Source organism: Staurois parvus, unplaced genomic scaffold (genome assembly GCF_062004578.1).
Source record: "Staurois parvus isolate SC_StPar_1 unplaced genomic scaffold, SC_StPar_1.0 ptg001033l, whole genome shotgun sequence".
Lineage (NCBI taxonomy): Eukaryota > Metazoa > Chordata > Amphibia > Anura > Ranidae > Staurois > Staurois parvus.
In genome coordinates this window covers 1-18,035 of record NW_028318829.1, presented here as the reverse complement: position 1 = coordinate 18,035, position 18,035 = coordinate 1, and the positions used below count along the sequence as shown (strand labels likewise).

Below are 18,035 nucleotides of genomic sequence, written 5' to 3'. Positions count from 1 at the left end.
ATACGTATACACAGTATACAGATGAGAAGTATATAGATACGTATACACAGTATACAGATGAGAAGTATATAGATGCATGTGTATAGTATACAGATGAGAAGTATATAGCTACGTATACACAGTATACAAATGAGAAGTATATAGATACGTATACACAGTATACAGATGAGAAGTATATAGATACGTATACACAGTATACAGATGAGAAGTATATAGATACGTATACACAGTATACAGATCAGAAGTATATAGATACGTATACACAGTATACAGATGAGAAGTATATAGATGTGTATACGCAGTATACAGATGAGAAGTATATAGATACGTATACACAGTATACAGATGAGAAGTATATAGATGTGTATACACAGTATACAGATGAGAAGTATATAGATACGTATACGCAGTATACAGATGAGAAGTATATAGATACATATATACAGTATACAGATGAGAAGTATATAGATACGTATACACAGTATACAGATGAGAAGTATATAGATGTGTATACACAGTATACAGATGAGAAGTATATAGATACATATATACAGTATACAGATGAGAAGTATATAGATACGTATACGCAGTATACAGATCAGAAGTATATAGATACATATATACAGTATACAGATGAGAAGTATATAGATACATATATACAGTATACAGATGAGAAGTATATAGATACGTATACACAGTATACAGATGAGAAGTATATAGATGTGTATACACAGTATACAGATGAGAAGTATATAGATGCATGTGTATAGTATACACATGATTACTCCGTTCCGTGACGTCACACGGTGGTTTCTTCGCTGGGTGCAGTTCTCATCCTGACAGGAAGGTGTCGCTGTTTCCTCGCTCTGTATCTCCCCGCCCCTCCTCTCTCCGCTGGGTGCAGTTCTCCTTTAGGTCGATAGGTGCCGCTGTCGGAGAAGAATATCAGGTCACGTGACGGAGACGGAAGTGATTTGATCGGTCGGCGGGAAGATCGGTGAGCGGGGATCGGAGTGAGATCGGAGCTGACACTGAGGGGGAGCGGCAAGGGGCGGGTCTAAGGGTTTGGAAGAGATATCAGAGCGAATCTATAGAGGGCGAAGACCTCCCATCCTAGACAGCCCGACAGCCCCTCCCTCTTCGCACCACAGCCCCTCTCCTACATACCCAAATCCCTCCCCTTCACAACACAGCCCCTCCCCCTCACAAATTAAGACAGCCCCTCCCCCAGCACACTACAGCCCATCCCCTTCAAACCATAGCCCCTCCCTCTACACACCACAGCCCCTCCCCTTCATATCATAGCACCTCCCTCTACACGCCATAGGCCCTCCCCCTTCACATCACAGCCCCTCCCTCTACACACCTTAGCCCCTCCCCTTTCACACCACAGCCCCTCCCCATCACAGACCCTCCATCTACACACCATTGCCCCTCCCCTTCACAGCAGGACTCCCTCCCTTTGCATCACAGCCCCTCCCGTTACACACCACAGCCCCTCCCCTATCAAACCACGGACCCTCCCCATCACACCACAGCCCCTCCCCTTCACACCACTGCCCCTCCCCATCACACCACAGACTCCCCCACCACACCCCCTCCATCACACTACACCCCCTCCCGTTACACACCACAGCCCCTCCCCCATCACACCACAGCCCCTCCCTCTTCACACCACACTACCTCTCCTTCTGATCATAGCCCCTCCCCCTTAACAACACATTTCCTCCACGTCACATCCCCTCCCTCTACACACCTTAGCCCCTCCCCATCACACCACAGTCCCTCCCCATCACTCAGCTCCCCTCCCCTTTACAGCACAGCCCCTTCCTCTCCACACCACAGCCCCTCCCCCTTCACACCACAGCCCCTCCCTCTTCACTTCACAGCCCCTTCACTTCACAGATCTTCCCCTTTCACACCACAGCCCCTCCCCCTTCACTCAGCCTTTCCCCTTTCACTCCACAGCCCCTCCCCCTTCACTCCACAGCCCCTCCCCTTTCACTCCACAGCCCATTGCGCTACCTGTGCTCCAAATGTGAGATTCTCCAACAGAGCTGGGAGCGCAGTACACAGAGGAGCCTTTGGGAGGCAGTGTGACCATTATGTACGTCTGCAGGGTGTGTACTTGAACCCTCTGATGGTCAGTTTGGTATTTTGCAGGCTGACTGGTCCGTATTCCAGGAAATGTTTTCTCCGAGTCGCTTCCTCCAGCCAATCATTGTAGAGATTCTCATTGTTGTCTTCATTGTATACAGGTAGAGGTCAGGTGACCCTCCGGGTGGGATGGAGGCGGGCCGGGCGGAGAACACGGTGGAGGAGCAGAGGCAGCGCTGGGAGAGGAAGAGGAGCCGCACAGCGCGAGATCTACTGCTGACCGAACGGCAGTATGTGGAACAGCTGGAACTGATCAACAAGGTGAGGTCACCCCCCATAATCTTTATGTATTGCCATAGATGGAGGTTGGGACCCCCTTGTGATAGACGGAGGCTGGGACCCCCTAGCGATAGACGGAGGCTGGGACCCCCTTGCCAGAGACAGAGGTTGGGACCCCCTTGCCAGAGACGGAGGTTGGGACCCCCTTGCCAGAGACGGAGGTTGGGACCCCCTTGCCAGAGACGGAGGTTTGGACCCTCTTGCCAGAGACGGAGGTTAAGATCCCCTTGCCAGAGACGGAGGTTGGGACCCCCTTGCCAGAGACGGAGGTTGGGACCCCCTTGCCAGAGACGGAGGTTGGGACCCCCTTGCCAGAGACGGAGGTTGGGACCCCCTTGCCAGAGACGGAGGTTGGGACCCCCTTGCCAGAGACGGAGGTTGGGACCCCCTTGCCAGAGACGGAGGTTGGGACCCGCTTGCCAGAGACGGAGGTTAAGATCCCTTTGCCAGAGACGGAGGTTAAGATCCCCTTGCCAGAGACGGAGGTTGGGACCCCCTTGCCAGAGATGGAGGTTAAGATCCCCTTGCCAGAGACGGAGGTTGGGACCCGCTTGCCAGAGACGGAGGTTAAGATCCCCTTGCCAGAGACGGAGGTTGGGACCCCCTTGCCAGAGACGGAGGTTAAGATCCCCTTGCCAGAGACGGAGGTTAAGATCCCCTTGCCAGAGACGGAGGTTAAGATCCCCTTGCCAGAGACGGAGGTTAAGATCCCCTTGCCAGAGACGGAGGTTGGGACCCCCTTGCCAGAGACGGAGGTTGGGACCCCCTTGCCAGTGACGTAGGTTGGGACCCCCTTGCCAGAGACGGAGGTTGAGACCCCCTTGCCAGAGACGGAGGTTGGGACCCCCTTGCCAGAGACGGAGGTTGGGACCCCCTTGTTATAGATGGAGGTTGGGATCCCCTTGCCAGAGACAGAGGTTGGGGTCCTCTTGTTATAGATGGGGCTTGGGATACCCTTTCCAAAGACAGAGGTTGGGATCCCCTTGTCATAGACGACGGTTGGATCCCCTCATCATAGAGGGAGGTTGGGATCCTCTTGTCATAGATGGAGGTTGGAATACCTTCCTCATAGAGGGAGGTTGAGATCCCCTTGCCAGAGACGGAGGTTGGGATCCCTTTGCCAGAGACGGAGGTTGGGGTCCTCTTGTTATAGATGGGGCTTGGGATCCCCTCGTCATACATGGAGGTTGGGGTCCCCTCGTCATACATGGAGGTTGGGGTCCCCTCGTCATACATGGAGGTTGGGGTCCCCTCATCATACATGGAGGTTGGGGTCCCCTCGTCATACATGGAGGTTGGGGTCCCCTCGTCATACATGGAGGTTGGGGTCCCCTCGTCATACATGGAGGTTGGGGTCCCCTCATCATACATGGAGGTTGGGGTCCCCTCGTCATACATGGAGGTTTTGATTCCATCGTCAGACAGAGGTTGAGATCCCCTCGTCATAGACGGAGGATGAGGTCCCCTCGTCATAGACGGAGGTTGGAATCCCCTCGTCATAGACGGAGGTTGGGATTCCATCATCATAGACGGAGGTTGGGTTCCCCTCGTCATAGACGGAGGTTGGGGTCCTCTTGTCATAGACGGAGGTTGGGATCCCCTCATCATAGATGGAGGTTGGGGTCCTCTTGTCATAGACGGAGGTTGGGATCCCCTCGTCCTAGATGGAGGTTGAGGTCTTCTTTTCATAGACGGAAGTTGGAATGCCTTCTTCATAGATGGAGGTTGGGATCCCCTCTCCAGAAACAGAGGTTGGGATCCCCTAGACACAGTCGTTATACAGACCGCCCCCAGAAATGCCATTTCCTGCTTGTGTGAGGAACTCTGCACTAAGGTTCAAGTCAGGTTTTAGGCATCCTCTGCAACAAAAAGGTCATTTTGCTAAGACACTCTCTAAGGGTTAATCACTTGTAAAGGGATGCCAACTCTGCAACTCCTGAGAACCCTGACCATGCCTTTGTTGCTTGTGATGAATTAGTCACTCTTTCAGAATCGGGCCCCCAGTTATCCATTGTAGCGTGGCCCCCAGCCATCCATTGTAGCGTGGCCCCCAGCCATCCATTGTAGCGTGGCCCCCAGCCATCCATTGTAGCGTGGCCCCCAGCCATCCATTGTAGCGTGGCCCCCAGCCATCCATTGTAGTGTGGCCCCCAGCCATCCATTGTAGCGTGGCCAACAGCCATCCATTGTAGCGTGGCCAACAGCCATCCATTGTAGCGTGGCCAACAGCCATCCATTGTAGCGTGGCCCCCAGCCTTCCATTGGAGCTCGGCCCCCAGTCTTCCATTGGAACTCGGCCCCCAGTCTTCCATTGGAGCTCGGCCCCCAGTCTTCCATTGGAGCTCGGCCCCCAGTCTTCCATTGGAGCTCGGCCCCTAGTCTTCCATTGGAGCTCGGCCCCTAGTCTTCCATTGGAGCTCGGCCCCTAGTCTTCCATTGGAGCTCGGCCCCTAGTCTTCCATTGGAGCTCGGCCCCTAGTCTTCCATTGGAGCTCGGCCCCTAGTCTTCCATTGGAGCTCAGCCCCCCAGCCATTCATTGGAGCTCAGCCCCCCAGCCATTCATTGGAGCTCAGCCCCCCAGCCATTCATTGGAGCTCAGCCCCCCAGCCATGCATTGGAGCTCGGCCGCCAGCCATGCATTGGAGCTCGGCCGCCAGCCATCCATTGGAGCTCGGCCCCCAGCCATCCATTGGAGCTCGGCCCCCAGCCATCCATTGGAGCTCGGCCCCCAGCCATCCATTGGAGCTCGGCCCACAGCCATCCATTGAAGCTCGGCCCCCAGTCATCCATTGGAGCTCGGCTCCCCAGTCACCCATTGGGCCTTTGCCCATAAACTTCCATTGGAACTCCTCCCCCAGTCATCCATTGGAGACTGGCTTTCCGCCATCCATTGGAGCTCGGCCCCCAGCTATCCATTGGCGCTTGGCCCCTGTCATCCATTTGTTCACATCTCCACAGCCATCCAGGAGAATGGCCTCCCACATTGAAATACGGCCCCCAGAAGGGTGGCCCCCAGCTATAGGAATTAATAGAGTGAGTGGTGCACATGCTCAGTAGGCTCAGAACACAGCCATGGCTTCTCTATGACAAGCTGGCCCCACAGTAAAGGTCTCTGGGGCTGGGACGAAGGTAAGGTAGGCCACTGGACGTCCACTGAGGGGGCTTCAAAGGACAAGTATCTTGGGAGACGTTCTTGAGCAGTCAGACCAGATCTGATGTGGAGCACCTGATCCCATCATTCTGCAATGTATGGAGGGAACACGGGCCTATAAAGTGGAACTAAATCCGCCCATTTTCCTGACCTAACAAGGCATACCATGAATGATAAATTTGACAGTTGCTTGTGCTCTCATCTGAACTGTCAAGCTATCAAGTGGCTGGCGTCATAGCTGATCACTTATGGAGCACCATGGCAACAGCAGATCAAAGAAGATGGTTGCTTGGTTGTAAAGGAGAGGAGGGTTTAGTTCCCCATTACGACAGATGTCACCTGTGTAAATGTCGGACGTAGAACCCATAGAATGGACGTCATTCACCGAACTGCCACCGCAAGGAGCCTGATGTATACAGAAGTGACAGTTATTTCCAGCAGAGTCCAATGAGATCTGGAAATGACTATCACATGACTGAAGATAACGTTTTTTTTCTCCTGGTATAAATCCAAATGTGTCTTCTCCTTCCAGTATTACGATGAAGTCTTCAGAGCGCGCTGCGGAAACCTGAAGATTGCCCAGCAGGGTATATGCGGCACAATTCCCAGCATCCTCAGAGTCCACAGGTGAGTGCCCAGTGGGAGGAGACAGGTGACAGGAGGGGAAGGAGATTGGGTGGGCATAGTTGGTGGATGAGCAGGTGACAGGAGAGGAGGAGATTGGGCGGAAACAGTTATAGTAGGTGGTTGGACAGGAGGGGGAGGAGATTGGGTGGGGATAGTAGGTGGATGGGCAGGTGACAGGAGGGGGAGGAGATTGGGCAGGGATAGTAAGTGGATGGGCAGGTGACAGGAGGAGGAGGAGATTGGGTGGGAACAGTTATAGTAGGTGGTTGGACAGGTGACAGGAAGAGGAGATTGGGCGGGGATAGTAAGTGGATGGGCAGGTGACAGGAGGGGGAGGAGATTGGGCGGGGATAATAGGTGGATGGGTAGGTGACAGGAGGGGAGGAAATGGGGTGAGAACAGTTATAGTTGGTGGTTGGGACAGGAGAGGAGGAGATTGGGCGGGGATAATAGGTGGTTGGACAGGTGACAGGAGGGGAGGAGATGGGGCGGGAACAGTTATAGTAGGTGGTTGGACAGGTGACAGGAGGGGGAGGAGATTGGGCGGGGATAATAGGTGGATGGGTAGGTGACAGGAGGGGAGGAGATGGGGCGGGAACAGTTATAGTTGGTGGTTGGGACAGGAGAGGAGGAGATGGGGCGGGGATAGTAGGTGGTTGGACAGGTGACAGTAAGGGGAGAAGATGGGGTGGGAACAGCTATGGTGGGTGGTTTGACAGGTGACAGGAGGGGGAGGAGATGGGGCAGGAACAGTTTTAGTAGGTGGTTCGACAGGTGACAGGAGGGGGAGGAGATGGGGCGGGAACAATTATAGTAGGTGGTTGGACAGGTGACAGGAGGGGGAGGAGATTGGGCGGTGATAGCAGGTGGTTGGACAGGTGACAGGAGGGGAGGAGATTGGGCGGGGATAGTAGGGGACAGGAGGGGGAGGAGATGGGGCGGGGATAGTTATAGTAGGTGGTTGGACAAGAGGGGGAGGAGATGGGGCCGCAGCAGTGACACTGTGTTATGTTGTAGGTTACTTTTGATGTCTCTACTAGGAGAAGGGCAGAGCAGTGAGTCTGTGGGGGTGGAGCAGTGACTGTGGGGGCGGAGCAGTGACTTTGTGTTATGTTGTAGCTCCCTTCTGATGTCTCTGGTGGGAGGAGGGTGGAGCAGTGACTCTGTGGGGGCGGAGCACTGACTGTGGGGGCGGAGCAGTGACTTTGTGTTATGTTGTGGGTCTCTTCTGTTGGCTCTAGTGGGAGGAGGGCGGAGCAGTGACTGTTTTATGTTGTAGAGTACTTTTGATGTCTCTAGTGGGAGGAGGGCGGAGGAGTTAATCTGGGGGCGGAGCAGTGACTGTGTTATGTTGGAGGGTACTTTTGATGTCTAGTGGGAGGAGGGCGGAGCAGTGAATCTGGGGACGGTGCAGTGAATCTGGGGACGGTGCAGTGAATCTGGGGACGGTGCAGTGACTCTGGGGACGGTGCAGTGACTCTGGGGACGATGCAGTGACTCTGGGGGCGGAGCAGTGACTCTGTTATGGTGTAGGTCCCTTCTGATGTCTCTGGTGGGAGGAGGGTGGAGCAGTGACTCTGTGGGGGCGGAGCAGTGACTCTGTGGGGGCGGAGCAGTGACTGTGTTATGTTGGAGGGTACTTTTGATGTCTCTAGTGGGAGGAGGGCGGAGCAGTGAATCTGGGGTGGAGCAGTTACTCTGGGGGTGGAGCAGTGAATCTGGGGTGGAGCAGTGACTGTGTTATGTTGTAGGTCTCTTCTGATGTCTCTGGTGGTAGTAGGGTGGAGCAGTGACACTGTGGGGGCGGAGCAGTGAATCTGGGGGTGGAGCAGTGACTGTGTTATGTTGTAGGTCTCTTCTGATGTCTCTGGTGGTAGTAGGGTGGAGCAGTGACACTGTGGGGGCGGAGCAGTGAATCTGGGGGTGGAGCAGTGACTGTGTTATGTTGTAGGTCTCTTCTGATGTCTCTGGTGGTAGTAGGGTGGAGCAGTGACACTGTGGGGGCGGAGCAGTGACTCTGGGGGTGGAGCAGTGACTGTGTTATGTTGTAGGTCTCTTCTGATGTCTCTGGTGGTAGTAGGGTGGAGCAGTGACACTGTGGGGGCGGAGCAGTGACTCTGGGGGTGGAGCAGTGACTGTGTTATGTTGTAGGTCTCTTCTGATGTCTCTGGAACGGAACTCGTCTGGCTCTGGATTTGAGAAATTCTCGCAGTATTTGCACCTGTATAAGAAGCACGCGGACTGCATAGACGTCACACGTAGTGCAGTGCAGGTACTCACCATAAAGCTTTACATAACATTAATCCCTTCCTGGGGAGGACGGGCAGAAAGGCTGCTTTACAGGCGAGGGGTGGGAGGTTTACCTGTACGCCTGATGGGGTGGGTTCTCAGACTGTACATATGAGGGGTAGGGGGTCTACCTGTACACCTGATGGGGTGGAGTCCCAGACTGTACAGGTGAGGGGTAGGATATCTACCTGTACACCTGATGGGGTGGAGTCTCAGACTGTACAGATGAGGGGTAGGGGATCTACCTGTACACCTGATGGGGTGGATTCTCAGACTGTACAGATGAGGGGTAGGGGATCTACCTGTACACCTGATGGGGTGGATTCTCAGACTCTACAGATGAGGGGTAGGGAATCTACCTGTACACCTGATGGGGTGGAGTCCCAGTCTGTACAGATGAGGGGTAGGGGATCTACTTGTACACCTGATGGAGTGGAGTCCCAGGCTGTACAGATGAGGGGTAGGGGGTCTATTTGCATACCTGATGGGGTGGAGTCTCAGGCTGTACAGTTGAGGGGTAGGGGATCTAGCTGTACACCTGATGGGGTGGAGTCTCAGGCTGTACAGTTGAGGGGTAGGGGATCTAGCTGTACACCTGATGGGGTGGAGTCCCAGGCAGTACAGGTGAGGGTGGGGGATCTACCTGTACACCTGATGGGGTGGATTCTCAGACTGTACAGATGAGGGGTAGGGGATCTACCTGTACACCTGATGGGGTGGATTCTCAGACTGTACAGATGAGGGGTAGGGGATCTACCTGTACACCTGATGGGGTGGAGTCCCAGTCTGTACAGATGAGGGGTAGGGGATCTACTTGTACACCTGATGGAGTGGAGTCCCAGGCTGTACAGATGAGGGGTAGGGGGTCTATCTGTATACCTGATGGGGTGGAGTCTCAGGCTGTACAGTTGAGGGGTAGGGGATCTACCTGTACACCTGATGGGGTGGAGTCTCAGGCTGTACAGTTGAGGGGTAGGGGGTCTAGCTGTACACCTGATGGGGTGGAGTCCAAGATGAGGGGTAGGATATCTACCTGTACACCTGATGGGGTGGAGTTCCAGGCTGTACAGATGAGGGGTAGGGGGTCTAGCTGTACACCTGATGGGGTGGAGTCCCAGTCTGTACAGATGAGGGGTAGGGGATCTAGCTGTAACCTGATGGGGTGGAGTCCCAGGCTGTACAGAAGAGGGGTAGGGGGTCTACCTGTACACCTGATGGGGTGGAGTCCCAGACTGTACAGATGAGGGGTAGGGGATCTAGCTGTAACCTGATGGGGTGGAGTCCCAGGCTGTACAGTTGAGGGGTAGGGGATCTAGCTGTACACCTGATAGGGTGGAGTCCCAGGCTGTACAGATGAGGGGTAGGGGATCTAGCTGTACACCTGATAGGGTGGAGTCCCAGGCTGTACAGATGAGGGGTAGGGGGTCTAGCTGTACACCTGATGGGGTGGAGTCCAAGATGAGGGGTAGGATATCTACCTGTACACCTGATGGGGTGGAGTTCCAGGCTGTACAGAAGAGGGGTAGGGGATCTACCTGTACACCTGATGGGGTGGAGTTCCAGGCTGTACAGATGAGGGGTAGGGGATCTACCTGTACACCTGATGGGGTGGAGTTCCAGGCTGTACAGAAGAGGGGTAGGGGATCTACCTGTACATATGAGTAAAAATCCCCGATCGTAATGGTGATGTGGTGTGATATGGCTGTATGGGTTGAGGAGTAGGGTCTCTGGATATACAGGAGCGGGGTGGAGGATTTACCTGTACAGGTCAGGGGGTGGAGTCTCAGACTGTACAGGTGAGGGGTAGGGGATTTACCTGTGTACACGAGGGGGTGGAGTCTGATGCCGTACACGTGAAGGGTAGGGGATCTACCTGTACATACGAAGGGGTGGAGTCTGAAGCTGTACAGGTGAGGGGTAAGGGATCTACCTGTATACATTACGGGATGGAGTCGCAGACTGTACAGATGAGTGGTAGGGGATCTACCTTTATACATGAAGGGGTGGAGTCCCAGGTTGCACAGGTGAGAGGTAGGAGATCTACCTGTTCATATGAGTAAATATCCCTGATCGCAGTGGTGATTTGGGGTGACACTGGCTGTACAGGTGACGAGTGGGGTCTCTGAGGTTACAGGTGAGGGATGGGGGATCTGGCTGTATGGTTTGAGGAGTAGGGTCTCTGGATATACAGTTGAGGGGTGGGGGATCTGGTTTTACAGGTGACAGTTGGGGTTTCTGGCTGTACTGGTACTGGTCGGTGACACTGGCTGTACAGGTGAGGGTGGGATCTCGGGCTGTACAAGTGAGGGGTGGGATCTCTGGCTGTACAGGTGAGGGGGTGGGATCTCTGGCGTTACAGGTGAGGGGTGGGATCTCTGGCTATACAAGTGAGGGGTGGGATCTCTGGCTGTACAGGTGAGGGGTGGGATCTCTGGCTGTACAGTTGAGGGGTGATATCTTTGGCTGTACAGGTGAGGGGGTGGGATCTTTGGCTGAACAGGTAAAGGGGTGGGATCTCAGCCTGTACAGGTGAGGGGGTGGGATCTGAGGCTGCATAGGTGAATGGTGGGGTTTCTGGCTGTACAGGTAAGGGGGTGATATCTTTGGCTGAACAGGTAAAGGGGTGGGATCTCAGCCTGTACAGGTGAGGGTTGATATCTGTGACTGTATAGGTGAGGGTGGGATCTCTGGCTGTACAGGGGAGGGGTGATATCTGTGACTACAGGTGAGGGGTGATATCTTTGGCTGTACAGGCGAGGGGTGGGATCTTTAGCTGTACAGGTGAAGGGTGGGATCTCTGGCTGTACAGGTGAGGGGGTGGGATCTCTGGCATTACAGGTGGGGGGGTGGGATCTCAGGCTGCATAGGTGAATGGTGTTGTTTCTGGCTGTACAAGTGAGGGAGTTATATCTTTGGCTGTACAGGTGAGGGGTGGGATCTCTGACTGTACAGGTGAGGGGTGGTATCTCAGGCTGTACAGGTGAGGGGTGGGATCTCTAGCTGTACCGGTGAGGGGTGATATCTGTGACTGTACAGGTGAAGGGTGATATCTTTGACTGTAGAGGTGAGGGGTGATATCTTTGACTGTAGAGGTGAGGGATGTGATCTCTGTCTGTACCGGTGAGGGGTGATATTTTTGTCTTACAGGTGAGGGGTGATATCTGTGACTGTACAGGTGAAGGGTGATATCTGCAACTGTACAGGTGTGGGGTGATTTTTTTTGTCTGCACAGGTGAGGGGTGATATCTTTGGGTGAACAGGTAAATAGGAAGGATCTCAGGCTGTACAGGTGAGGGATGATATCTTTGGTTGTACAGGTGAGGGGGTGGGATCTCTGGCATTACAGGTAAGGTGCGGGATCCCAGGATGCATAGGTGAGTGGTGGGGTCTCTGGCTGAACAAGTAAAGGGGTGGGATCTCAGCCTGTACAGGTGAGGGGTGATATCTGTGACTGTACAGGTGAGGGGTGATATCTTTGGCTGTATAGGTGAGGGTTGATATCTTTGGCTGAACAGGTGAAGGGGTGGGATCTCAGGCTGTACAGGTGAAGGGTGATATCTCTCACTGTACAGGTGAGGGGTGACATCTTTGGCTGTACAGGTGAGGGGTGACATCTTTGGCTGTACAGGTGAGTGGTGATATCTTTGGCTGTACAGGTGAGTGGTGATATCTTTGGCTCTACAGGTGAGGGTTGATATCTTTGGCTGTACAGGTGAGGGGGTGGGATCTCAGGCTGCATCGGTGAATGGTGGGGTTTCTGGCTGTACAAGTGAGGGGGGGGGGGGTTTCTGGCTGTACAAGTGAGGGGGTGATATCTTTGGCTGAACAGGTAAAGGGGTGGGATCTCAGGCTGCACATGTGTGGGATGATATCTTTGACTGTACAGCTGAGGGGGTGGGATCTCTGGCTGTACAGCTGAGGGGGTGGGATCTCTGGCTGTACAGGTGAGTGGTGGGATCTCTGGCTGTACAGGTGAGTGGTGGGATCTCTGGCTGTACAGCTGAGGGGGTGGGATCTCTGGCTGTACAGATGAGTGGTGGGATCTCTGGCTGTAGCGGTGAGGGGTGATATCTGTGAGTGTACAGGTGAGGGATGATTTATGTAACTGTACAGGTGAGGGGTGATATCTGTGACTGTACAGGTGAGGGGTGATATCTGTGACTGTACAGGTGAGGGGTGATTTCTGTGACTGTACAAGTGAGAGGTGATATCTTTGGCTGTACAGGTGAGGGTGGGATCTCTGGCTGTACAGGTGAGAGGTGATATCTGTGACTGTACAGGTGAAGGGTGATATCTGGGATTGGAGAGGTGATATCTTTGGCTATACAGATGAGGGTTTATACCTTTGGCTGTACAGGTGAGGGGGTGGGATCTCTGGCATTACAGGTGAGGGGGTGGGATCTCAGCTGCATAGGTGAATGGTGGGGTTTCTGGCTGTACAAGTGAGCGGGTGATATCTTTTGGCTGGACAGGTAAAGGGGTGGGATCTCAGCCTGTACAGGTGAGGGGTGATATCTGTGACTGTACAGCTGAAGGTTGGGATCTCTGGCTGTACACGTGAGGGGTGGGATCTCTGGCTGTACACGTGAGGGGTGGGATCTCTGGCTGTACACGTGAGGGGTGGGATCTCTGGCTGCACCAGTGAGGGGTGATATCTGTGACTGTACAGGTGAAGGGTGATATCTTTGACTGTACAGGTAAAGGGGTGGGATCTCAGGCTGTACATGTGAGGGGTGGGATCTCTGGCTGTACAGGTGAGGGGGTGGTATCTCAGGCTGTACAGGTGAGGGGGTGGTATCTCAGGCTGTACAGGTGAGGGGGTGAGATCTCAGCTTGTACAGGTGAGGGGTGATATCTGTGACTGTACAGGTGAGGGGTGGAATCTCGGGCTGTACAGGTGAGGGGTGGGATCTCTGGCTGTACAGGTGAGGGGTGGGATCTCTGGCTGTACAGGTGAGAGGGTGGGATCTCTGGCTGTACAGGTGAGGGGGTAGAATCTCTAGCTGTACAGGTGAGGGGTGGGATCTCTGGCTGTACAGGTGAGGGGGTGGGATCTCTGGCTGTACAGGTGAGGGGGTGGGATCTCTGGCTGTACATGTGAGGGGGTGGTATCTCAGGCTGCATAGGTGAGTGGTGGGATCTTTGGATGTACAGGTGTGGAGTGGGATCTCTGGCTGTACAGCTGAGGGGGTGGGATCTCTGGCTGTACAGGTGAGTGGTGGGGTGTCTGGCTGTACTGGTGATGGGTGGGATCTCAGGCTGCATAGGTGAGTGGTGGGATCTTTGGATGTACAGGTGAGTGGTGGAATCTTTGGATGTACAGGTGAGGGGGTTGGATCTCTGGCTGTACAGGTGAGGGGGTGGGATCTCTGGCTGTACAGGTGAGGGGTGGGATCTCTGGCTGTACAGGTGAGTGGTGGGATCTCTGGCTGTACAGGTGATGGGTGGGATCTCTGGCTGTACAGGTGATGGGTGGGATCTCTGGCTGTACAGGTGACGGAGAGGAATCTCGGACTGTACAGCTGAGGGGTGGGATCTCTGGCTGTACAGGTGAGTGGTGGGATCTCTGGCTGTACAGGTGAGTGGTGGGATCTCTGGCTGTACAGGTGATGGGTGGGGTGTAAGGCTGTACAGTTTAGTGGTGGGGTCTCTGGCTGTACAGGTGACGGGGTGGGATCTCTGGCTGTACAGGTGATGGGTGGGGTCTCTGGCTGTACAGGTGATGGGTGGGGTCTCTGGCTGTACAGGTGATGGGTGGGGTCTCTGGCTGCATAGGTGAGTGATGGGATCTTTGGATGTACAGGTGAGGGAGAGGAATCTCAGACTGTACAGGTGAGTGGTGGGGTCTCTGGCTGTACAGGTGAGTGGTGGGGTCTCTGGCTGTACAGGTGAGTGGTGGGGTCTCTGGCTGTACAGGTGAGTGGTGGGGTCTCTGGCTGTACAGGTGAGGGGTGGGGTCTCTGGCTGTACAGGTGAGTGGTGGGGTCTCTGGCTGTACAGGTGAGGGGTGGTTGCTTTGCGTTGCCAATTCTTGGATGGACATATGAAGGTGACAAGTTATGAGGATACAATATCCCCTTCCCTGAATGAAAAGTGTGAGTGGGTGCCTGGATATACCTCTCTGTATATGGGAATGCCGGACCCGTCACTGTATATGGGAATGCCGGACCCGTCTCTCTGTATATGGGAATGCCGGGCCGTCTCTCTGTATATGGGAATGCTGGACCCGTCTCTCTGTATATGGGAATGCTGGGCCCGTCTCTCTGTATATGGGAATGCCGGACCCGTCTCTCTGTATATGGGAATGCCGGACCCGTCTCTCTGTATATGGGAATGCCGGGCCCGTCTCTCTGTATATGGGAATGCCGGACCCGTCTCTCTGTATATGGGAATGCCGGACCCGTCTCTCTGTATATGGGAATGCCGGACCCGTCTCTCTGTATATGGGAATGCCGGACCCGTCTCTCTGTATATGGGAATGCCGGGCCCGTCTCTCTGTATATGGGAATGCCGGACCCGTCTCTCTGTATATGGGAATGCCGGACACGTCTCTCTGTATATGGGAATGCCGGACCCGTCTCTCTGTATATGGGAATGCCGGGCCCGTCTCTCTGTATATGGGAATGCCGGACCCGTCTCTCTGTATATGGGAATGCCGGGCCCGTCTCTCTGTATATGGGAATGCCGGACCCGTCTCTCTGTATATGGGAATGCCGGGCCCGTCTCTCTGTATATGGGAATGCCGGACCCGTCTCTCTGTATATGGGAATGCCGGACCCGTCTCTCTGTATATGGGAATGCCGGACCCGTCTCTCTGTATATGGGAATGCCGGGCCCGTCTCTCTGTATATGGGAATGCCGGACCCGTCTCTCTGTATATGGGAATGCCGGACCCGTCTCTGTATATGGGAATGCCGGACCCGTCTCCTCTGTATATGGGAATGCCGGACCCGTCTCTCTGTATATGGGAATGCCGGGCCCGTCTCTCTATATATGGGAATGCCGGACCCGTCTCTCTGTATATGGGAATGCCGGACCCGTCTCTCTGTATATGGGAATGCCGGACCCGTCTCTCTGTATATGGGAATGCCGGGCCCGTCTCTCTGTATATGGGAATGCCGGACCCGTCCTCTCTGTATATGGGAATGCCGGGCCCGTCTCTCTGTATATGGGAATGCCGGACCCGTCTCTCTGTATATGGGAATGCCGGACCCGTCTCTGTATATGGGAATGCCGGACCCGTCTCTCTGTATATGGGAATGCCGGACCCGTCTCTCTGTATATGGGAATGCCGGGCCCGTCTCTCTATATATGGGAATGCCGGACCCGTCTCTCTGTATATGGGAATGCCGGACCCGTCTCTCTGTATATGGGAATGCCGGGCCCGTCTCTCTGTATATGGGAATGCCGGACCCGTCTCTCTGTATATGGGAATGCCGGGCCCGTCTCTCTGTATATGGGAATGCCGGACCCGTCTCTCTGTATATGGGAATGCCGGGCCCGTCTCTCTGTATATGGGAATGCCGGGCCCGTCTCTCTGTATATGGGAATGCTGGACCCGTCTCTCTGTATATGGGAATGCTGGGCCCGTCTCTCTGTATATGGGAATGCCGGACCCGTCTCTCTGTATATGGGAATGCCGGACCCGTCTCTCTGTATATGGGAATGCCGGGCCCGTCTCTCTGTATATGGGAATGCCGGACCCGTCTCTCTGTATATGGGAATGCCGGACCCGTCTCTCTGTATATGGGAATGCCGGACCCGTCTCTCTGTATATGGGAATGCCGGACCCGTCTCTCTGTATATGGGAATGCCGGGCCCGTCTCTCTGTATATGGGAATGCGGACCCGTCTCTCTGTATATGGGAATGCCGGACCCGTCTCTCTGTATATGGGAATGCCGGACCCGTCTCTCTGTATATGGGAATGCGGGCCCGTCTCTCTGTATATGGGAATGCCGGACCCGTCTCTCTGTATATGGGAATGCCGGGCCCGTCTCTCTGTATATGGGAATGCCGGACCCGTCTCTCTGTATATGGGAATGCCGGCCCCGTCTCTCTGTATATGGGAATGCCGGACCCGTCTCTCTGTATATGGGAATGCCGGACCCGTCTCTCTGTATATGGGAATGCCGGACCCGTCTCTCTGTATATGGGAATGCCGGACCCGTCTCTCTGTATATGGGAATGCCGGGCCCGTCTCTCTGTATATGGGAATGCCGGACCCGTCTCTCTGTATATGGGAATGCCGGACCCGTCTCTGTATATGGGAATGCCGGACCCGTCTCTCTGTATATGGGAATGCCGGACCCGTCTCTCTGTATATGGGAATGCCGGGCCCGTCTCTCTATATATTGGGAATGCCGGACCCGTCTCTCTGTATATGGGAATGCCGGACCCGTCTCTCTGTATATGGGAATGCCGGACCCGTCTCTCTGTATATGGGAATGCCGGACCCGTCTCTCTGTATATGGGAATGCCGGACCCGTCTCTCTGTATATGGGAATGCCGGACCCGTCTCTCTGTATATGGGAATGCCGGACCCGTCTCTCTGTATATGGGAATGCCGGACCCGTCTCTGTATATGGGAATGCCGGACCCGTCTCTCTGTATATGGGAATGCCGGACCCGTCTCTCTGTATATGGGAATGCCGGGCCCGTCTCTCTGTATATGGGAATGCCGGACCCGTCTCTCTGTATATGGGAATGCCGACCCGTCTCTCTGTATATGGGAATGCCGGACCCGTCTCTCTGTATATGGGAATGCCGGACCCGTCTCTCTGTATATGGGAATGCCGGACCCGTCTCTCTGTATATGGGAATGCCGACCCGTCTCTCTGTATATGGGAATGCCGGACCCGTCTCTCTGTATATGGGAATGCCGGACCCGTCTCTGTATATGGGAATGCCGGACCCGTCTCTCTGTATATGGGAATGCCGGACCCGTCTCTGTATATGGGAATGCCGGACCCGTCTCTCTGTATATGGGAATGCCGGACCCGTCTCTCTGTATATGGGAATGCCGGACCCGTCTCTCTGTATATGGGAATGCCGGACCCGTCTCTCTGTATATGGGAATGCCGGGCCCGTCTCTCTGTATATGGGAATGCCGGACCCGTCTCTCTGTATATGGGAATGCCGGACCCGTCTCTCTGTATATGGGAATGCCGGACCCGTCTCTCTGTATATGGGAATGCCGGACCCGTCTCTCTGTATATGGGAATGCCGGACCCGTCTCTGTATATGGGAATGCCGGACCCGTCTCTCTGTATATGGGAATGCCGGACCCGTCTCTCTGTATATGGGAATGCCGGACCCGTCTCTCTGTATATGGGAATGCCGGGCCCGTCTCTCTGTATATGGGAATGCCGGGCCCGTCTCTCTGTATATGGGAATGCCGGACCCGTCTCTCTGTATATGGGAATGCCGGGCCCGTCTCTCTGTATATGGGAATGCCGGACCCGTCTCTCTGTATATGGGAATGCCGGGCCCGTCTCTCTGTATATGGGAATGCCGGACCCGTCATCTCTCTC

The 18,035-nt window shown here is 54.5% G+C and overlaps 1 protein-coding gene across 1 annotated transcript; it reads left to right on the top strand.

Moving 5' to 3' along the window:
- Window positions 1-885: 885 nt before the first annotated feature.
- LOC149441045 (rho guanine nucleotide exchange factor 39-like) lies at window positions 886-8,565 on the top strand (the record flags this gene model as incomplete). The annotated part of the gene is made up of 4 exons (XM_089657837.1): window positions 886-997; window positions 2,259-2,418; window positions 6,121-6,215; window positions 8,367-8,565. Coding segments are annotated over exons 2-4 (426 nt in total), but the record flags the coding sequence as incomplete, so codon positions are not given.
- Between the last annotated feature and the right edge of the window lie 9,470 nt (window positions 8,566-18,035).